The 23,096-nt window shown below is 32.6% G+C and overlaps 1 protein-coding gene and 2 long non-coding RNA genes across 3 annotated transcripts; 2 read left to right on the top strand and 1 right to left on the bottom strand.

The window, feature by feature from the left end:
* The first annotated feature begins 779 nt into the window (after positions 1–779).
* Positions 780–12,814, top strand: LOC111708273 (myosin heavy chain, muscle). The gene is made up of 5 exons (XM_023481593.1): positions 780–884; positions 2,260–3,018; positions 3,094–4,104; positions 11,028–11,588; positions 11,664–12,814. The coding sequence occupies exons 2-5, from the start codon at positions 2,279–2,281 to the stop codon at positions 12,673–12,675; spliced, it is 3,324 nt and encodes a 1,107-aa protein (XP_023337361.1). The 5' UTR covers positions 780–884; positions 2,260–2,278; the 3' UTR covers positions 12,676–12,814.
* On the top strand, positions 9,686–10,975 carry LOC111708266 (uncharacterized). The gene is made up of 2 exons (XR_002766618.1): positions 9,686–9,791; positions 10,873–10,975. It is a non-coding gene; the product is annotated as an uncharacterized LOC111708266 (long non-coding RNA).
* A 6,620-nt stretch (positions 12,815–19,434) lies between the features above and the next one.
* On the bottom strand, positions 19,435–20,789 carry LOC111708269 (uncharacterized). The gene is made up of 3 exons (XR_002766619.1): positions 20,644–20,789; positions 20,206–20,312; positions 19,435–19,535 (listed from the first exon to the last, which is right to left on the bottom strand). It is a non-coding gene; the product is annotated as an uncharacterized LOC111708269 (long non-coding RNA).
* Positions 20,790–23,096: the final 2,307 nt, after the last annotated feature.

Raw genomic sequence — 23,096 nt, 5'->3', positions numbered from 1 at the left:
CCGATGTTTTGGACTTTTAATATTTCAAACTATGATATCTGTTAGGTCCAATACCTATATCTTTACAACCCGATATTTTAGACTTTTAATGTTCAAACTATGAATTCTGTTAGATCCAATACCTAAATCTTTACAACCGATGTTTTAGACTTTTAATATTTCAAAGTATGACATATGTTAGGTAAAATAGTCAAAGTTTGAAATATCAATAGTTTACACCATCCTAAGTTTGAAATATCAAAGGTTTGAACCATCATGTTGCAATGATAAAGTGATTACAAATTTGACTTTGTTGCTAAAACTAAAATCCTTTTCAGAAAATGGGTTTACATATTACTATTCAGAAAGTTTTAAGTTGTAAGAAAAGATTATTTTTTATCACTTGTCAAAACTAAGAAATTAACTTCATTATGTAGTACTATATTTATAGTTATTTTAAATAATACTAATGCGATCATTCCATAGTGTATATCATTTATGCATTAAGGTTAAATATTTTAAAATATATTGTTTTGTTAAAGAACTTATTAAAAAAAATATCCTTTAAGCTTTACTTCTAGTTTATTGTTTTCTGAAATTCTTTATTGTTACATGTATTTATATATATAATTATTGTGTAATTCTACATTTTACTCGAAGTGTAAGAGTTTAATTTTATAATGGTATTTATAGGCTACAGCAATTAATCCGCACAAGTCTCCGATTCACCCCGTCCTTTACTCTGGCCGGTCAATCTAGATCCTGCCTCACTCATTGGGTAGACAATGGGGCATCTGTCCTCTCATTGGTCAGACAGAAGACTTGATGTTTCCGCGAAATCTATTTAAGAACGAGTTGGCGTATCCAGGTTCAGACTAGTAATAGCCTCCTTCTATTTCTATCAGGTATAGGATCTCCGTCAATCTACTAATGATTAGTCAATCTTCCTCTTTTTCAAATATATCAAAAAACACACTTTTAAGATTAAAAGGATTAAAAATACCCAAAATATCTAAACTTTTGGATTTCTTTTTTTCTACTAATAAATCTTCAAAGTAAAATTATACTTTTTGGAAAGAATACATTAAATGGTCCACTTTCAAGAGACACAGTGTATCCTGTAAACAAATGTAAGCTAAGTAAACAAATATCACTATGATAATCTTACTAAAGAAGAAATATTCTTGCCCTCAGTAACTCTTTATAGCAGTAACTTTGGCTAAGATGTGTTTCCAATTCCAAAACTTAAATTGTTAAGTGTATATTCAAATAGGTAAACATCAATGAAACAGAAAAAAACTTAATTTGTTTAGTCAAGCCCTAAAAATACAGGGGAAAAAAATGTTAAAACAAAAAATATAATTTTTTTACCTGATTTCTTGAAAAGTAAAAAATATTCTTTGTTCATATCCAATTGAAAGTCAAAACATACATTTACAATCTTGCAGAAGTCTTTTAAACCCTATTCCTCCTGGGGGGGGGGTCAATTTGACCCCCCCTGTAGTTTTTTTTACATAACTCAAAAAGTATTGGTCTGAGGCTGTTGAAATTTTCTGACTTTTCTTACATACCCAAAGCCCTCCCTTTAGGCCTAAAACCGGGCTTTAATACTAACTGCCTGAGTCCTCAGGCACACTGCCTGAATGACTGCTATTTCCTGTAACAAACTAAATCTTTGTGTTTTCCCACTTCCACTTGTCAGATTTTGATAAAATTTAGCTTTTTGGAAAGCCTTTGACAGAAGGAAACAAATTGCAAAAGTTTTGCGAGAAAAAAAAAATTGCACATTTTTTGGAAACAACCTGTCAAAGGAAATTTGCACATTTTTAGTTTTTCTTGATTAAAAATCAGATATTTAAAATTTTGCAAAAATTTTTGCATATTTGAAATGGCATGGTCAAGGGCTTTTCAAAAATGTATAATTTTTCATTTCTTGGAAAATTTTTTCTTTGCAAACATTTTTGCAAATTTGCAAATTTTTTTGCAGATTCTAAAAGTAAAGCACAAGAGCTTTCCAATGATGTATCATTTGTCATATTTGGACATCAAACATGGGATTTATAGCATATCCTGGTTTTAAAGTACCCCAGCAGAGATAGGGTTAAAGCTTGGACAATATTTATTAGTGTGATTCCATTGTAAATCAATGATACAATTTCTGCTATTTGAACAAAAACAAGTTTCATCTGTTTCATTGTTGTCAATGCACTCTGTGTAAGTGTGTGATGCATGTCAGGTATGTTAAACAAAATTCATTTTAATCTTATTCCTTCTTTTAAGGAACTGATAACTGATAGACATGCCTGGCCATATTAAGAAAACTTCTGGACCTGACCCAGATCCATCCCCATGGCTACTTGTCAATGAAGAAATCAAACTGAAGAACAAGGCTAAACCTTATGACCCTAAAAAGTCTGTTTGGGTTCCTAATAAGGCTGATGGAGGATATCTTGAGGGACTTTTGGAGTCGACAGAGGGTAACAAGGTGACCGTTAGTCTCCAGACTAAGATTGCCAGTGTTGAAAAATCCAAGGCCCGTCTTGCAGCTGATCTTGATGAAATTTCAATGGAGTATGAGCGTGTTCATGCTGCTGCTCTTATTACTGAAAAGAGAGGTAAGAACTTTGACAAGGTCCTAGGTGAGTGGCAAGCAAAGGCTGCTGATGTTGCTGCTGAGGTAGAAGCATCTCAAAGTGAGGGACGGAACTATAGCTCTGAGCTTTTCCGCCTGAAGGCTGCTCAAGATGAGGCTCTGGAGCAGCTTGATATTGTCAAGCGTGAAAATAAGAATCTTGCTGATGAAATCAAGGATCTTCTTGATCAGCTAGGAGATGGAGGGCGGTCAATTCATGACCTGGACAAACAGCGCAGGAGACTTGAGCAAGAAAAGGAAGAGCTTCAAGCTGCACTGGAGGAGGCTGAATGTGCTCTTGAGCAGGAGGAAAATAAGGTGCTTAGGGCCCAGCTTGAATTAAGCCAAGTTCGCCAGGAAATTGACAGAAGAGTTGGTGAAAAGGAGGAAGAGTTTAACAATACTCGGTAAGTTAAAGCATTCTCTTGAATTTTCAGAATTTTTTTTTTAGTATGGACAAATATGCATGTTCTATTTTTCAGTAAAAACCACCAACATGCTATGGAATCACTAGGAGCCTCCCTTGAAGCTGAGCAAAGAGCAAAGGCTGAAGCTCTCCGCATTAAGAAAACTCTAGAAGGAGGCATTAATGAGTTGGAGATTGGACTTGACCATGCCAACAAAGCTAACTCTGAGGGCCTAAAGGCAATTAAGCGTTATCAGGGCCAACTTAGAGAAACAATTCAAGCCTATGAGGATGAAGCTCGTCAGCGCCAACAAGTTTCTGAGCAAGTTGGAATTTCTGAGCGCAAGGCTGCTGCTCTGTCTGGAGAGGTTGAGGAGAGCCGTGCTCTTCTTGATTCAGCAGAAAGAGCAAAACGCCAGTTGGATATGGAAATTGCTGATTCTCGCAACAGCTGCAATGAGCTTCAAGCCATTAATGTTAGAGATATGTCTCACAAGCGCTCTCTTGAGGGTCAGCTTCATACAGTCCAGGCTGAAATTGATTCTGTTCTTCAGGCTGCCAAAAATGCAGAAGAGAAGTCCAAGAAGGCTATGGTTGATGCTGCTCGTCTAGCTGATGAACTCAGATCTGAGCAAGATCATGCTCACTGCCAAGCATCTGCCAAGAGGGCTTTGGAAGCCCAGCTTGGAGATCTTGAGGGACGTCTTGCTGATGCTGAAGCTGCTGCCATGAAGGGAGGCAAAGCTGCCATGGCTAAGCTTGAGATGAGAATTAGGGAGCTTGAAAATGAGTTGGGATCTGTTCAAAGCCGTACTTCTGAGAATATGAAGGCATACCAACGAGCTGAACGTAAGGTTAAAGAACTTACATTTGCTCAGGATGAAGACAAGAAGAACCAAGAAAAAATGTCTGACCTTGCTGGCAAGCTTCAACAAAAGATCAAGACTTACAAGCAACAGATTGAGGAGGCTGAAGAGATTGCTGCTCTTAACCTTGCTAAGTTCCGCAAGGCACAGCAAGAGTTGGAAGAGACTGAAGAAAGATCAAAGATGGCTGATGCTGGAATCCAGGTTGCCCGATTTTGCTGAAAACCTTCCAACTCTTAAACCTAATGAAGACTTTGCATTGGATTGGACTGGAACTAGCCTTATTCCAACTAGTAATTTTAAAAATGTTAATTATAATTCTTGATATTGCAAATAAAATCTAATAAGCATGATTGTTGATGTCAAATTCAGAGAATTATTAACAATGCAATTTATCAAAAAGATGGTTAGCTCAACATAAAAAAATTTGGAGGATTATTAAAGTTCTGCAGGCAAAGTCTTAATGTCACTTAAAGTTTAAAGTTAGGGAAAACAGCTAATTTTCATCAAGTAAAACTTCCTAAAATGAATATTTCCCATTACAAATTAATTCTAAAAATAAAATAAATGTTCAAAATTCATAGCCACATGCCATACATAGGGTTGTTAATCATTTTTGAAAACAATTGTTAAATGATCGTTTTTTGTTTCGTTTTTCATTGGTTTTCAAAAACAATCGTTTTGTTTTTAGAAAAAAACAATCCTTTTTAAAACGACCAACTCGTTTGAACTTTTAGAAAACAAATGATGATCGTTTTAGAAAACGATAGCTTTTTAAAAACGATTCATGACCTTTTTTTATATGATTGTTTTTTTAAAAAAGATCGCTTTTGAAAAAACGATCGTTTTTTGAAAAAAATTATTAAAAATTAGTTAACGATTGTTAACTAATGATCGTCATTAACGATTGTTAACAAAGGGTTGATGTTAACAATCATTAACAAATGGTTGTCGTTAATGATTGTTAACGAAACGACAAACTTTATAAAAGTGGTAGTTTTTTTGGAAAAACGATCGTTTTTGAAAAAAAAGTTAAATGCAACTTCATTGAATTTTGTCGTATATCAAGTTAAAAAGTTGTGGGGAGCTAAAACTTCTTGATATTTTCTTAAGAACTACTCAATGATAAGTACAGATGCCCTTTAGGTTTCCTCTTTTCATTAACGATTGTTAACAAAGGGTCGTTGAAAACAAACGTTAACAAAACAACGATTTTTATAAAAACGATTTTTTTGAAAAACGATCGTTTTTCAAAACGATGGTTTTAAGAGCAATCATTTTTTAAAAACAAATTTTTTGAAAAAAGATTGTTTTTGAAAACAGAAAAAACAGAACAGAAAGGAACGGGAATTGTTTGAAAAGAATGGTTAAAATCATTAACATGTTCTTATTTTCAAGAACTCGTTCTAAGTTGGGAACGCATTTTAAATCAGGAATGTATTCTAAATCCTCTAGAAATAGTTAAAGATTTTTTGATTTAATTACATGAACCCTTCCCCCCACTTTAATCCTTCCATCCTCCCCCTTCCCCGGTCTCTGCTAAACTGACAACACTCAGACAACACAGCAGGTTTCAGTTTAACTTCTGTATATCGTACATACTAAGGATCTTAGGACGATCCCGCCTCTCCCCCCGCTCTTACAAAATTATATATTGCTCAGCCCAGAAATTATCTAAGCTTATTCTTTTAACCCTAAATTTTAAATATATTATTTAATGTATTATTTACAGCCGCGAGGAACTTTTTATTAAAAAATCGTAATTTTTTTACTTTTTAACCAACTCTTTTCTATAAAACTTTTGTCTAGGATGGAATTGTTTGTTACTAAGAACGGAACGGGGGATGGAAACCTTTTTTATTAAGAACATAACAAGAGGGATGAAACTGTTCTTCAACTAAGAACGCAAAGAACTGAACGGAACGTGAAGACTGTTCTTCTACTCAGAATGGAACTGAACGGGATGGAACTGAACAAGAACAGAACGAGAACGGAACGATTTAGCTGAAGGCCTTCATTCTAGAACGGAACTGAATGATTTCAAAAAAGTCGGAACTTGTCCAGCTCTAACTAGAGATATAATTATTGAGGCTTTCTAGTTTTTGAAAAAAAATTGTTTATTTTGAATTAAATATAAGTGATTTTATGAGATGAAATTAAGTTTATGATATGGTTGGAATCAGTTTTATTGTTGGTCAACATTTATATTTAATTTAATTATAATTACATTACTTTATATAAAACTTTCCATTTTACTTATAATATTTTTGCTTATATGATTGACAGGATTTACCAAAAACACATGCTATTGCATGAGGGTATGGTTCCAATCCCTGAATTAGTCTTGAAATATATTTATTAACCCTATCACAATAGGGTGGTATTGTTTTCCACCCTCCCCCCCCCCAGCCCAATGGTTTTTTCTAAATAACTTAAAAAAGGGTTGACATTAGAACTTCTTTACTTTTTCCACATCATAGCTGTGAACAAATTTTCCTAGTGTTAAACGTGGAGGTGCAGTCAAACGGGGAGTTGGTGCTACAATGATTAAAATTTATATATTTGAAAAGCCCATGAAAAATGGATGTAACTACATGTAACACATGTTAATAATTGTCAAAAGTAAAAATATTTATTTTTGAATTTTTCTCCGACCTTCTTTTTGAACTTTTTAAAAGTCCTCCCTTGGATCCTAACCAATTAAAGTTAAAGGGTCTAATGTGTTTAATGAGCAGGTCAAGTTGGACTAGGGACATATATAACACTCCCCTATCTCAACCTTGATGGCAAAATCATAAGGGAGGGGTGTTGGAAAACACCCCCCCCTGATATATATTAGACAAAAAATAGCCCAATCGAGATAGGGTTGAGATTGTTTGCCTCTAGAGGTGAGATTTAAAAATTCAGGGAAATGATCTCAAGGTTAAGTTCTCATCCAGACTATAACTCAAGTTTTGAGTTAATTAATGTTTCACAGTGTTGTGTTTTCTGATTTTTTATTTCACTTTAACGAATAATTTATGTATTTTCAAATGGGTTAACTAGAAAATGGCTTGTTTACTCCACTTGATATCCAACTTTTATTGTAAGTACCAAATAGGTGGAACATCTGCAACCCTTCCTTTTTCAAAATCATTAATTACCTTGCACCAGAGTGAAGAATGTTGGTGGTTTTTTAGGGTTTTTATCAGAACCTGCCCAAAGGTCTATTTTAAATAAAGTGTCAACATATTCTCTGCAGATATCAAAATGTCATGAGCTGAAAACTTTAGAATGGGATATCCTTAATCCTGATCTGTTAATTAATCCGGAGATTTATAATATGAGGAGAACAAGCAATATTTAATCTTGAGATTAACCCTATTCCTGCTGTAGTTTTTATTTAAATAACTCAAAAAGTATTGGTCTGAGGCTGTTGAAATTTTCTGACTTTTCCTACATACCCAAAGCCCTCCCTTTAGGTCTAAAACCGGGCTTTAATACTAACTGCCTGAGTCCTCAGGCACACTGCCTGAATGACTGCTTTTTCCTGTAACAAACTAAATCTTTGTTTTGACCCACTTCCACTTGTCAGATTTTGATAAAATTTAGCTTTTTGGAAAGCCTTTGACATAAGGAAACGAATTGCACANAGTAGCTACGACTATAGAATAATAAAATAAACGGCAGGAGTAGCTACGACTATAGAATAATAAAATAAACGGCAGGAGTAGCTACGACTATAGAATAATAAAATAAACGGCAGGAGTAGCTACGACTATAGAATAATAAAATAAACGGCAGGAGTAGCTACGACTATAGAATAATAAAATAAACGGCAGGAGTAGCTACGACTATAGAATAATAAAATAAACGGCAGGAGTAGCTACGACTATAGAATAATAAAATAAACGGCAGGAGTAGCTACGACTATAGAATAATAAAATAAACGGCAGGAGTAGCTACGACTATAGAATAATAAAATAAACGGCAGGAGTAGCTACGACTATAGAATAGTAAAATAAACGGCAGGAGTAGCTACGACTATAGAATAATAAAATAAACGGCAGGAGTAGCTACGACTATAGAATAATAATATAAACAGCAGGAGTAGCTACGACTATAGAATAATAATATAAACAGCAGGAGTAGCTACGACTATAGAATAATAAAATAAACGGCAGGAGTAGCTACGACTATAGAATAATAATATAAAACTGGACAATGCCGAGCACTTAAGCAAGTAAAGGTATAAAAATGAAAATGCGTAAAATTTATGTTTAACCCTATTTAGCCGGACATTTGGTTCACTGACTGGCTGCATGGAGGAGGGGGGTGGGGGTCAAATTGACCCCTCTTTTTTTTCTTATTGTGATTCAAATCAATAACATTTGATAAGTTTTAGGAAAGACCCTGGGCTCTACTTCAATAATATGAAAAAATGGCAAAAATCCAAATATTTTTTGCAAAATCAACTTATGAAGCAAAAAAGTGCAATAAAAAATTGCTCAAATGGTAAAAATTATATATTTTTGAAAAGCCCTTGACCCAGCAAATTTAAATATGCAAAAAAATTTGCAAAATTTTTAAACCCCAAATGTGTATTCAAGAAAAACTAAAAAATACGCAAATTCACTATAAAGGCAATCTGCAAAAATTGTGCAATCTGCTTGCTTTCAAAAGAGCTATAAAATGTTGAAATCCAATGATGGATGTAGGTCTAAAGATAGATTAAGTCTAGCATAGATGAAATAAGGCATTTAAGCAGTATGCCTGCAGACAATAGTTATAAAGGCCCAGCTTTCAGCCTTAACTGAGGGGCATGTGTTAGTTAGAAAAGCCAGAAAATTTGAGCTTCCTGGCTCAAACACTGATGCCCTGAAGGCACTTTCTAAGGCTCAAGCTGAGATTCAGCTCTGGAGATCCAGATATGAGCCAACTCAGTTGCTGGTATTGCTCGTGCTATTTATGAGCGTACTTTCAGTTATCGCAAAAAAACGAGGGAGGAATCCCATTGCCCCCCCCCCCCGCCAAATAGGGTTAATCAATTTCACGGCTTGCTTTTGAAATAACCCTTTGAGACCCTTATTTCCAAGCATGTCTCCTTGTTATTTAAAGAGAGTGTTCGCGAAAAATGAAAGGGCGTAAAGGCTTAAGGCTACTAATATTACTACTATCAGTTGCGTCTCTTAGGATGAAATTGTTAAAAACGACTCATACCAAAGAAGGGCTTTTTAAATATGTTTGCTTTAGATCTGTAGCTGAATCAACAAAGAAATCATTTAAAACATTTTCCTGATAAAACAGGTCACAAGGTTACATCCTAAATGAAATCAATCAATAATTTGTTTAAATATTGATTTTAACATCTATTAAACTTTAAAAACTGAAATTAAGAAATGGAAAGTTTATTTTGATCAGAAAATTCTTAATTTTCATGTTTAATTTTGATTTAACTGGACGGATACAAATTCGTATTTTATATTTCAGGAGTTTTATCACATAAAAGTGATATTATAGGCCATGGGATAAAACAGCCTTAGAAGAACAAGTCTCCCTGATAGAAAATCACCCTGTTGTTGTTGTAAAAAGAAAACACAATGCCAACTTTATCAGAAAGGGGGTTTGTATTTTTCTGTAAATTTAGTTTCCCAATTCTAGATGAAAAATAAATTTACAGCATTTAACACACCAAATGCAGTACACATTCCGGCCCATCGTGTGTTTTCCAGGATCAGAAATTGACCCCAGTTTCCGCCCTTTTTCCTGACCGGTCAATCTAAATCCTGCCTGCGCGTTGGTCAAACAATGGGACTCCTGTCCTCTCATTGGTCAGCCGCAAGACTTGATGCTTGCGCGATATCTATAAAAGATCAATGTGGCAGTATCAAGTTTCAGACTAGTAATAGCCTCCTTCTACTTGTAACAGGTAAAACTTCAATTCACAACTTTATTTAAAAATGTTTAAAATCATAAATGTTTTTTTTGTTTTTAACCCTAAACAGGGCTGGGTGGGGGGGGCGTTTGGCGCCCCCTGTAGTTTTTTGTCATAGCACTCTTATTTTTGACAATATCACTGTGAAATTTTGTGACTTTTAATAGATAGTAATTTAAAGGATTTTTTTGTAAAAAAAAATATTTGTTTTATAATTTATAGGGTAGGGTACAGGGTGTTAAAAAAAGTCCAGTCTGTGAAAAATAAATCAAAAATAGCCAGTAACTTTTTGTGACTAAAGCTACAGATCTAAAACCGATAGTTTTAAAAAGCCCTTAAAAAATGCACGTAGAAACATGTGTCACACTTTGATATATGTTTAAAACAAAAAATATTTTTTTTCATTTTTTACCCTTCATTAGGCATTTTTTCAACCCTCCATAGCACCGAAAAATTATAGTTTCCAGTCTAATGCTTTTTTAAGCTGGCCTTGAAAAATTGGGCTTTAAACATGCATATCAACCCTATAACTATTATCTAAGGCCTTTTTCTAGGCTATTAATAGATTCAGACCCCCCAGTCTTTATAGGGTTCAGTAAACCTTCATTTATAGAGTGGCATGTGGCCCAATCACAACTCAATCTATAAAAGCTTTGTGTGATTAAGACTTAAATGAGATAATATGATTTCTGTTTTAAATAATTGGATATTTTTTACTGTTGTTAAGTGATTATTCACCAAATTAACCCGATTTTTTGGAATTATGGACGCCTCTGCACCAATCTGACATAAACTAGAACATATCTGTAGCCTATTAACGCAAACCTCTAATTACTTGTAAATATGGTTGCTTTTGTGAAAAATTTTAGAATGCTGCACAAACAATTTCTGGTTCAAAAACAGTCTGGATTTCAGTGACATCAAAACGGTCAAAATTGCTTTGATGAATCCCAAAATTAATAAAAAAAATTTATTCTTAAATTTTAATGAAATAATTTTAAAATGTTTTTTTAATTACTTCTGTAATTGTTTTACACAATCAAAATATAAAAAAATTACAGCACTTTTGTTATAGAAACTGGGAACTGGTGAACTATGCCTGGACATATTAAGAAAACATCTGGACCCGACCCAGATCCATCCCCATGGCTTCTTGTCAATGATGAACTTAAGTTAAAGAACAAGATGAAGCCATATGACCCTAAAAAGTCTGTTTGGGTTCCTAATAAGGCTGATGGAGGATATTAGTCTCCAGACTAAGATTGCCAGTGTTGAAAAATCCAAGGCCCGTCTTGCAGCTGATCTTGATGAAATTTCAATGGAGTATGAGCGTGTTCATGCTGCTGCTCTTATTACTGAAAAGAGAGGTAAGAACTTTGACAAGGTCCTAGGTGAGTGGCAAGCAAAGGCTGCTGATGTTGCTGCTGAGGTAGAAGCATCTCAAAGTGAGGGACGGAACTATAGCTCTGAGCTTTTCCGCCTGAAGGCTGCTCAAGATGAGGCTCTGGAGCAGCTTGATATTGTCAAGCGTGAAAATAAGAATCTTGCTGATGAAATCAAGGATCTTCTTGATCAGCTAGGAGATGGAGGGCGGTCAATTCATGACCTGGACAAACAGCGCAGGAGACTTGAGCAAGAAAAGGAAGAGCTTCAAGCTGCACTGGAGGAGGCTGAATGTGCTCTTGAGCAGGAGGAAAATAAGGTGCTTAGGGCCCAGCTTGAATTAAGCCAAGTTCGCCAGGAAATTGACAGAAGAGTTGGTGAAAAGGAGGAAGAGTTTAACAATACTCGGTAAGTTAAAGCATTCTCTTGAATTTTCAGAATTTTTTTTTTAGTATGGACAAATATGCATGTTCTATTTTTCAGTAAAAACCACCAACATGCTATGGAATCACTAGGAGCCTCCCTTGAAGCTGAGCAAAGAGCAAAGGCTGAAGCTCTCCGCATTAAGAAAACTCTAGAAGGAGGCATTAATGAGTTGGAGATTGGACTTGACCATGCCAACAAAGCTAACTCTGAGGGCCTAAAGGCAATTAAGCGTTATCAGGGCCAACTTAGAGAAACAATTCAAGCCTATGAGGATGAAGCTCGTCAGCGCCAACAAGTTTCTGAGCAAGTTGGAATTTCTGAGCGCAAGGCTGCTGCTCTGTCTGGAGAGGTTGAGGAGAGCCGTGCTCTTCTTGATTCAGCAGAAAGAGCAAAACGCCAGTTGGATATGGAAATTGCTGATTCTCGCAACAGCTGCAATGAGCTTCAAGCCATTAATGTTAGAGATATGTCTCACAAGCGCTCTCTTGAGGGTCAGCTTCATACAGTCCAGGCTGAAATTGATTCTGTTCTTCAGGCTGCCAAAAATGCAGAAGAGAAGTCCAAGAAGGCTATGGTTGATGCTGCTCGTCTAGCTGATGAACTCAGATCTGAGCAAGATCATGCTCACTGCCAAGCATCTGCCAAGAGGGCTTTGGAAGCCCAGCTTGGAGATCTTGAGGGACGTCTTGCTGATGCTGAAGCTGCTGCCATGAAGGGAGGCAAAGCTGCCATGGCTAAGCTTGAGATGAGAATTAGGGAGCTTGAAAATGAGTTGGGATCTGTTCAAGGCCGTACTTCTGAGAATATGAAGGCATACCAACGAGCTGAACGTAAGGTGAAAGAACTTGGATTTGCTCAAGATGAAGACAAGAAAAACCAAGAAAAAATGTCTGACCTTGCTGGCAAGCTTCAACAAAAGATAAAGACTTACAAGCAACAGATTGAGGAGGCTGAAGAGATTGCTGCTCTTAACCTCGCAAAGTTCCGTAAGGCACAGCAAGAGTTGGAAGAGACTGAGGAAAGATCAAAGATGGCTGATGCTGGAATCCAGGTTGCCCGTTTCTGCTAAAAAAAACCTTTCCCTCTCAAACCTAATGAGGACTCTGAATATGATTGGACCTAAATTAGCCTTCTGCCGATTTGTTATAGTGATTTATATATGTGAATGATAAAACTTGATATTGCAAATATACTCTAATAAGCATGAACCATCGTTTTCAAACTCAGAACTAGCTATGGTATTGGTAAACAAGTTTTAATTGATTCAACTAAGCATTAGATTGGAAATCTTAAAGACACTGTGAGCATAATTTATATTGAATATTCTATAGTTCAAACAGGTGATTAAAAATTAAAATTTCATTTTTTTGCAAGATACAAAAATTAAATCTAAATACAGTGATAACCAGAAAACTGTAGAATAGTAAACGACAGAACAGAAAGTACTGAAGTAAATTTGATGATGTTACAAAGCAAAGAGTAAGGTATTAAATCACTTATTAAGTGAAATGGGACTGTTTACACTACACAATTGATATGTCTTGTGCTCATTGGACTATGTACGCTACCATCATAACTTGATTTTAAAGTCAACTTTCTATTTTACAAATGTCTGGTTATCAATTCTTTTCTTAAATATAAAACTTAAGAATTCAACAACTGAGTGCATTTGCAACCCAGATATCACGATCACAGTCTTGACTAAAATTCACTTAAACGTTCAGATATTAACTTTAATGAAAAGTTTCTTATAAATTGAAACTCTCTTGTTTAGAAGCTTGCACGCATAACATGCTGTTTTAGAGTTTTGAAAATTCACCAATAAAAGTTGGAAAATCTGCGGAATTTTTATTTTTTAATTGAAGAAAGACTTGCAGAAAGATAAGGAAGATGATCAAAAGAAAATAGAGATTGAGAGGAACAAAGTGATTAAAAATGTAGGATGAACAATATCTAAAGATATTCTCAATTCTCACTATGCTAAACCGACTGACCCTCTGCCAAACCAGGTTTACAATTCTGGGTTTGTTCTAAAGTTTCCAACACTCAATCATAAACCTTGTTCCCTCACGTCTTTGCCATTCCTGTCCAATGAACAATCAGGATATTGTTTATTTATTGTATAAACAAGCATAATCAGCCCTGCTTAACACTAAACCAAGACCTTGCACAAGTAAGCCCTATAGTTTATAAAAGTGAACAGAAATAAGGGAGGGGGGGCAGTTAGAATTTATTAAATTGATTTTGTTACAAAAAAATCTAATTTCTCACATCTTGATTTTTCAACTTTATGGTTCATCAAATATATTTCAAACTTTGTCTTTCTGATCTAGAAAAGTGATAGTTTTAAAAATCAGGAATATGAAATTAGCGTTAGAGGAATGTTGTCATGTTAGGATTGATTTGATGTTATTTCATGCATTTTTTGCTTAATATTTCGCAATATATATTTTGATTTTTCAAATTTGCATGTTTATTAAAGATTTTGAAAATGTATAAAATGCCATGAATAAGAAAACTGGGTGTCTTGGGGTTATTTTGGTAGAGGAGACATCACAGTAGGAATAGGGTTAAATATCAGGCTACAAAAAAATCAAGATTGACAGATTTTTAGGTGAGTGATCAGTTCCTAAATCTATTTTTGTGTCAAATACAAAATGTCAAAAGAAATGTTTATTTAAGTCAGATCCAATGCAAGACAATTTACTATTTTCAATTCTAAACATCAAACAAAGTTAGTTTCTCAATAAAACTTCCTCCCCCCTAGGGGTAAGGAGTTTCTTATTAAGCACTTACTTAAACCCTAAATGGTATGGGACTATCATATATTTGTGAGAAAGGGGGGGTTGATATTATTATTTTCTTTTTCAATTTTATAATTATACTTGTATAATCGTATCAGTGTATTATATGTCTTACGGGTTAAAAATTGAACAGGTAGAATTTTACCTTTACGCTTTGGTTATATATTTTGTTTAGATTGAATCTAGGCTGCTGTTGTAAAAGTTGCATTATATTAAAGACTGTTGCAACGCTTTATGATTAATGATCAATCTATGTATCCTTTGTGAAGCCCAAGTCATGATATTTAAGAACCTCAAAGAACTCGCTTTATTTAGTTTTATGAAATTATTGGCAAAAATTACATCGATTTTATTTGGTGCTGTTAACCTTTGGATGATCGTGATTTCTTAATCCTTGTTCCTAGGAAAGATAGAAAAATTGCATTAAAACAATTAGAAATGTTATTTCTGAACACTGCTTAAATAGTCCATCTTTTGGATTTATCAAATTATACAAAAATCTGATATTATATGTTTTTACTTGACTATATATTGGATAATTCACATGAACTAAACATGAATATTAGGGTTGCCACAGTAATTTCGGGTTACGGTTTACGTTCGGAAGTGATCCAAAATTTTTTACCGTAAACAGGAAATTTCAGGAATATTGTTACGGAATTACAGAAAGTTCGGTATATTGTTTCAGAAAATTCTGGTTTACGGAAAAATCATTCCGGAATTTTCCGGGAAAAGGTTCCGGAAAAATGTTAAAAACATCTTAAACTTATGTAAAAGATAATACCAGTAAGTAATGCTATCTACGTAATAATATAATGTGCGCCAAATTTAGCTGTAGTTAAATTAAAAAAAACCTACAAATAAAGCCAATTTTTGACTTTGCATTTTTTTTTCTTGGATGTATACATCACGCACCCCTTACTCTTCAGTAAAAGTAAATTCAACCTAAAGTCTAACCGCGTCAACCTTGTTGCACTGGCTAGTTCTATTGGGTGTCTGCTTTATTTACCCAATGCCCAGGCAATACAGTACAAACTGAGACCGGAAAGGTTGACCAGGCTCGGAAATTCAAATATACTACGGCTGCCCGTGACATGTTAGATTTAGATCTAAATGTTAATGAACCAATATTTGGTCAATTTGGTAATTATGATCATTAAGTTATCAGATTTTTTTTACAATTTGAAAAATATGAAAAATCTAATATTTGAGTAGTGTAAACTTTGAGAATTTCAAATATAAAAAATAATATTAAAGAAAATTTGAGAGTGTAAAATTAACAAAATTAGTTTTTACACTTTGATGAGATTATGTAGATATTATATTTTAAAAGTTTACAAAATGGATTAAACAGTTTTTATTGAAGCTCAGACAGGATTTATTCTTCCTAAAACTTTTCTTATATATCTTATATATTATATATAAATATATACGTATTTTGCTTTTCTGATTGTCTGTTTTTTTGTAACAGATAAACGTGAAAAAGACATAATCAATAGGGCCCAAAGTGTTTGTGGACCGACTTTAAATGACCCCAGGGAAGACTTATTTAAAAAAAAAATTTAAGTTCACGAACAAAATTATGAAATCAGCGTACTTTGATTGTTATTGTTTTATGCTGTACATAAATAATATACTCACAGATAGAACAAAAAGTTTAACAGTTGAAATAGTTAATGGGCGCGAAGTGCCCTAAACGCCTGGTATATTAATAGTATTCTCTAAGAAATTTTTTCTTCCCTTTCTATTCAGTGGCGTCGAAATATAAATTTCAAATTCTCAATAGTGAATATATTTTATTATTATTCATTATTTTTTTGTTATGCTTTTATAAAATAGATTAATTGACAACTAAATATTCTTTAATTTTGAATTTTAGATTTTATTTTCTTTCTTCCAGTGTTTTTATAAACATTGCTGCAACGCAAAAAAGCAAAAGTCTAACACTTTCTTTTCGATTAATAGCATTTTTAAAGATTTCAAAAGGAGATTATAGAAAATAAAAAACAATTTTTTTATCTTAATTTTAATTTATGACTTTTATTATTTTTAGGGTTAAGTCATGTAAACATATAGTTTCCTTTAATTAGGAATAGTCTCAGTCAGTGATTTCTTTACCCCTTTGTTTCTTCCTTTAATGTAGTATTTCGATGACTCAAATTTGCTAAACATGTATATTTTTTGCAGGCAATTGGGCCGCATAGTTCAGAAACTCTCTCTTTAATATAATTTTTATCCAAATATCTAATAAATGCATCCAATTTTTCATTTCTAGGGTTATTAATTCAATTTATTATGAAAAATAGAAATAATTTTTCTTTATTTTCCATTTTACATTGAGATAGAACACTCAGGGAGTTTTTTCATACCAAGATCTAAAGGCTAAATATATGGTGAATTAATCTTTTTAATATTTTAAGATCGCTTCAAAAAATCGTCAAAAAAAGTACAATGACAATTATATATTTATTTACATTAAAAAGTACGTGATAGATTTTCGAAAACATATTTTTTCAAGTTGAATATTTAAAATTTTTTAAAAATATTTTTATTTGATAACATTCACGTTTACATATCATTAAATTCCCCTTCCCTTTAGTTTTTTCCCATCGCTTACACAATTCCATCCTCGTAGTTCATTAGAATAGAAATTAAATAATTTAACATCATTTTACCTATTTTCATACATTCAGATATCTTGTAATGTAATTTTCGGGATCACGCATTTCAAGAACTTTACATATAATGTTCGTAAAATAGTGAACTCTTTGTATGTAGAAATACTATAAACTAAATGATCTTATTCTTTTGCACACCTTTAACGTATTAATTCAATTTCTCTTCGATATCCTGTACAGATAACATTAATCAAGGAATCAAGGGATAAAACATTGATCCTCAAATTCAAAAGAGGCCTTATTGAATATTAAGATCATAAGTAGATTCAACAAACAGGAGTCCTACCTCAGTTTATACTTGTAGAGTGAAGAGTGAAGAGTGTAATAGATTGTAGAGTGTAGAGTGTAGAGTGTAGAGTGTAGAGTGTAGAGTGTAGAGTGTAGAGTGTAGAGTGTAGAGTGCAGAGTGTAGAGTGTGCAAAGTGTAGAGTGTAAAGTGTAGAGTGTAGAGTGTATGTAGTATAAATGTCAAGAACTTTACAATGATTTCCATCGAATACAATGTTCGTAAAATAGTGAACTCTGTATGTAGAAATACTACACTTAATGAATTTTCTATAAAACTCTCTCAGTAAATTAAATCAAAATATTTCATTATAAAAATTAAATTAAATTAAAAATTAAAAATTTCCAGATAATAAAAAACACTCAATAGTTGTATCATGCTTAAATTATTTCTCTTAATTTCTGTTTAAAAAATAAAACAGAGAACTATACTTCACTATTAGATAGCACAAACCTTTTTATTGTAAGAAGTAACTTAATTAAATTCTTTTGCTAATTTTTTGTTAAAAATCAAGATATGTCAAGCTTATAATATTTGAATTTAACTCCAAAAATCAAAATCTGTAATCAAATTCTTCGGGTTTAAAAAAAAGGTTTCTCGATTTTTCATATAGTTTAAGAATATTGACTATAATATTTACACACATATCTTTATAAATGACTTAAAGTTACAAGTATTTAGACAAATTTTCAAATATATAATTTTACCAAAATATGCAAAAGTAGGCGACATTGTGCAATAGTCATTATAAAACATATTTATAAAACATATTTATCATTTCAGTAATTTTATTGTAATCAAATTCTTCTTTATAAAACGATCTTTACTAATTTAAAAATAACTTTTTTTTGTCAAGAAATGATCAAAATGATGATTTTCTAAAACTTGAATAAAATCTTTTTATGAGTTCTTAAAAGTTTAGATAAAGAATCAAACAAATTCTGTATTTTTGGCAAATATTCTGAATAATTTGCGACTTGATGTTTAAAAGGAATTGAATAAAATGAATTGGCTTAATTCCTTATTCTCCATAGGTATTTAAATGAATAAATTATTAAAACGTAGTGTATCAGACAATCGGCTCAGACAGTACTTCTAAACATTTACGTTCTAGTTTTTTTTAAAGAAGATTTCACGTTTTATAACAGGCAATCTCACCACAAATTCTGATTTATAACTAAAACCTTACTCTGCACCTGCTTTTGATCTATTGTTAAATACATTCAAGTGACTGTATGACCTACAAAAGACTTTGCAGGTTGGGAATGTTTGAAATTTTCTGACTTTTCTTACATACCCAAAGCCCTCCCTTTAGGCCTAAAACCGGGCTTTAATACTAACTGCCTGATTCCTCAATCCTCAGGCATACTGCCTGAATGATTGATTACGGATTACAATTACACAAGTTTTGCGAAAAAAAATGCAAATTGTTTGCAAATAACCTGTCAATAGAAATTTGCACATTTTTAGTTTTTCTTGATTAAAAATCAGGTTATTTAAATTTTTTCAAACTTTTTTGCATATTTGAAATGGCATGGTCAAGGGCTTTTCAAAAATGTATAATTTTTCATTTTTTGGACAAATTTATTTTTTTGCAAACTTTTTTACTATATAACTGGATTTTGCGATAAAATATTTAATTTTTGCAAATTTGCAAATTTTTTTGCAGATTCTAAAAGTAGAGCACAAGAGCTTTCTAATGATGTATTATTTGTCATATTTGGACATAAAACATGGGATTTAGAGGGGGGGGGGGTCAAATTGACCCCCCCCCAGCATATCCTGGTTTTCAAGTACCCCAGCAGGGATAGGGTTAATAACCATAAAATATCAAGTAAAAATGGATCACTAGGGAAATACTCATCATTCAAACTTAAAGGGAGTGTTCACAAAAATGAAAGGGTGTATAGGCTTACGGCGAAAAATAAGCGCTTTGGTCGCAATCTTAACCTTACTTCTGTCTGTTGCGTCTATACTGTTGCAGAAAAATAATACCCTGTCTGCAGTAGCAGAAAAATTTAAAGTGATTCTATATATGTGGTTTTAAAATGAAACAGGAATAACTGAACAATAATTTATTACTTCAAATACAAATATGTAAGTTCCACTCTTGAAAATAGAGAGCTCTGTGGCACTGATAGATTCGCAAGACTCTTCCGAACTAAACAAAAGTTGGGTTAAACAAGCATTTAAAAGTTTACAGCCATAAGGGTCCCATAAAAGGTCCAATAGTTACAGCTGTAAAGAAGCTAAAGTTAAGCTTATAATTCATAAGTTTAAAGCTTGAACCATGGTATTAACCAAAACTAAACTCTGTTTACTTTAATCAATAAATTATTATGGCTATTTAACCATCTTATTAGCATTAACTAATGCACTGGTGACTCGGTAATTATGAGTACCACTGTACTTTTAAAAGTAATACTTTTATGAGAAAAAACTCGGTAATTATGAAGACCACTGTATCTCGCAAATTAAAACCATGTAATAAATTGCATGGTAAAACTTTGCATAATAAATGCGATGAATAAAATTGGCGAACTTAAAGCATTTTGCCAATAATTGCAATGTAGGAAAGTTGCAAAGATAAGAAAGGTTGCAATAACGTTGCAAAAATTAAAGATATCGCTGCAAAAGTTGCAATAACGTTGCAAAATGTGGGAAAACGTTGCGAAATGGAATGAATTGCTGAAACTTCCAAGAAGGCAAATTTCATGAGTTGCAAAAAAAATTGAGTTGCAGAAACTTCCGAAAAGGCAAATTTCATTGGTTGTGGAAACTTCCAAAAAAAGGCAAATTTCAAGTAAACTTAAATAAAGGTTTATGCTTACTTTTCCGGGCAGAACCACAGATGAAGAGATGAACTTGCAATAAAGATGCAATTAAAGAACAGGCTCCAAACCACTCCTTCAAGTTCAGTTCAATTCAAAAACTGTATCTAGCTCAAACAAATGATTAAAAATGCTAAATTTAAGAAAATCAAGAAATAAAGATTCCAAGGATTCCATTTAAGAGAATCAAACTTATCAAATCTCAATCATCTTCAACAATTTAAAAAGACAAGAAATAAAGATTCTAAGAACTCTATTTAAGAGGATCAAATGCTTTAAATCTCAATTATCTCCGACAATCCACAAAGATAGAAATAAAGATTCTAATCAGAGATAATAACACTCGACTTTTCACGTCAAACATTAAAGTTTTGGCTCATTAAAGTTTAAGGCTCATTTTCACGCCAAGAATAAAGAAGTAAACATGTTTATACCGACCTCTAAGCTCCGGATTCACAACACAACTGGCGTGTTTGTTTACATTTCCATTCATCAACAATTAATATTTGTAAACAAACAAAAATAGGGAATACATAAAAAATATTCTGTTGACAATTATTAACCAGACAAAATTTTCATACAACATATACGGAGAAAATTGTTAAAAACGACCCATACCAAAGAACGTAGAGTTCATACAAATTCAGAAAGTTGCAACATTCAACTCGGGTCGTAAAAAATCAATTTAATTCCAAACAAACCATTCATATATTACAACCAAAAATCATCGATAATTTTTCGACGCATTCGTATATAGTTGATATTTTATAATATGTTTTTATTTTTATGACCTGATAGTTACTTTTGAAAACAAATATTCCTGTTTTGAGGATTTTTGACAATGAAGACGACATTTTCATATTTTCCAGAAATGTTCGAAAATCCAGCGCGAGCGAAATATAATTTAAAACAAACAGAATTAATACTGCTATGAAATTTTAATTTTATACGAATACGTAATTTTTAGCGAACACTCCCTTTAAAACTAATTGGGATAAACCATCCAAAACTAATGCCTCTAGACTTGAATTGTTGTACGAACTTACTTGAGGCAACTATTTAAATAAGGTTAAATCACCAAAACTATGATTTATAGACTAGACTTGATTTAAAATACCCCAAATACTTGAGTCAACTACTGGAGTCACTATTGGAGACTAATGGCATCCCTATCCCTTATGAACCTGTTATTTTTACATCTATTTAATATTAATGTTTAGAATTAAAGTAAAGTGCTCTGGATTGCAAATATCGAAACTCTATAATTGAACAGAGATTTGGAAGCACTAAATCCTTCAAGATCGCGGGGGGGGGGGTATCAAGCCAAGCACCCCCTCTTTTTAACTTGGAGAGCCTCCCCCCTTGTTAATTTAACAATATGCCACACAGTTTTTTCCCATCGCTTACACAATTCCATCCTCTTCCTATCCTATCTCCTTTCAACCCTTTTTGGTGGATTACATGCATATTTCGACAAAGATATTACAATTTTATCATTTCTAAATTGAATAAAACACGACCACGATGATCTTGAAGATGTGAAAAATTATATAGGTTCCCTTAATAAAAACGAGCAATATACTCTTAATTACAATGATTATCTANTCCAAATAAATCTAAACTAAACTAAAAGTTGTTAGTTCATCGTCGAAAAATACTAACAATCCACCACTAATTTTTATGTAAAATATAGTGTAAACAATAAATATGTAACTTTCCTTATCCTTTCCTTTCCTTTTCCTATTATTTCTATTTTTATATTTTTTAGAATTGGGGGGAAATATTCCCACAACCTCTACTTTTAGAGGTTTTTAAATATTTTCTCCTGAAACACATTTTTTTGTATGTTTTTGTTATATTTCATAAATAAATAATTTTTTACTTTTTACTTTTTTTACTAACTTCGCGCCCATCGTCGATTTTAGATCTTAATTATTGCTCATTTATCTGCGGCATTCTCTCTTTCGTTCAACAAAATTAAAAAAGATAATATTTAGCGGATTTAATGCTTTTTTTCGTGTATTTTGAAAATTTAATTTTTTTAAAAAGGCGCATTTAGTTGTGCCAAAAAAGAAAGATAGGTATAAAAATGAATTTATTATATTTTGTTTTAGATAATTTAACCACAAAATTTGCATTCAAGAAAAAAAACACTGTACATGGTTAGCACTGAGCACTTGACCTCAATACTATAACATATAAGTAACTCAATCTCAATGGAATTGAATATGAAAGATATTATAACCGAACATTATCCTGGTTGTATATCAAAGCACAGGAAGTTACCCAATCTCATAGTTTTATATTTGTATAATATTGTTTATCTGACAAATAACTTAGTTTTATGCCCCCCCTTTCTGAATTATTTTATTTTAGTATATTTTTACATCTTGTTAACCCTATCCTGGTTGGGCTAGTTTTGTCTAATGTACATTATTTTGCCCTTAGAGTTGAAATAGGGGAGTGTTATATATGTCCCTAGTCCAACTTTTCAAGACCTGATCATTAAACAAATTTAGACCCTTTAACTTTAATTGGTTAGGATGTAACGGAGGACTTTTAAAAAGTTCAAAAAGTATGTCGAAACATTTTTCAAAAATAGTTATTTTTACTTTTGACAAATATTAACATATGACTCATGTTATTTTATCCATTTTTAAAGGGTTTTTCAAATATATAAGATTGATTACTAAAAAGTTATTAATCATTTCTGCTTTTTTTGAAAGCAAAAAAATTCAAAATTTGTTAACAACTATAATGTTAAGTTATTCAGAAAAAAACCACAGGGTAGAGGAATTAATTTCTAGGAATTAATTTAGAAATGTTTAATATCTGTTCTGTTATTTTTTCAATTTTTTTTCTATCTTTATGTTTTTTGGTTGATATTTTTT

Source organism: Eurytemora carolleeae, unplaced genomic scaffold (assembly GCF_000591075.1).
Source record: "Eurytemora carolleeae unplaced genomic scaffold, Eaff_2.0 scaffold852, whole genome shotgun sequence".
Taxonomy (NCBI): domain Eukaryota; kingdom Metazoa; phylum Arthropoda; class Copepoda; order Calanoida; family Temoridae; genus Eurytemora; species Eurytemora carolleeae.
The sequence above is the reverse complement of the archived record's forward strand: the minus strand, read 5'-3'. Positions and strand labels throughout refer to the sequence as shown.

Excerpts from the sequence above, each read along its gene's own strand:
- LOC111708273 (XM_023481593.1), top strand. The coding sequence starts at position 2,279 with ATGCCTGGCCATATTAAGAAAACTTCTGGACCTGACCCAGATCCATCC. Across the intron at positions 4,105-11,027 it reads CAGGTTGCCCGATTTTGCTG|GCTGATGGAGGATATTAGTC; the intron begins AAAACCTTCCAA and ends GTTCCTAATAAG. Across the intron at positions 11,589-11,663 it reads GAAGAGTTTAACAATACTCG|TAAAAACCACCAACATGCTA; the intron begins GTAAGTTAAAGC and ends TCTATTTTTCAG.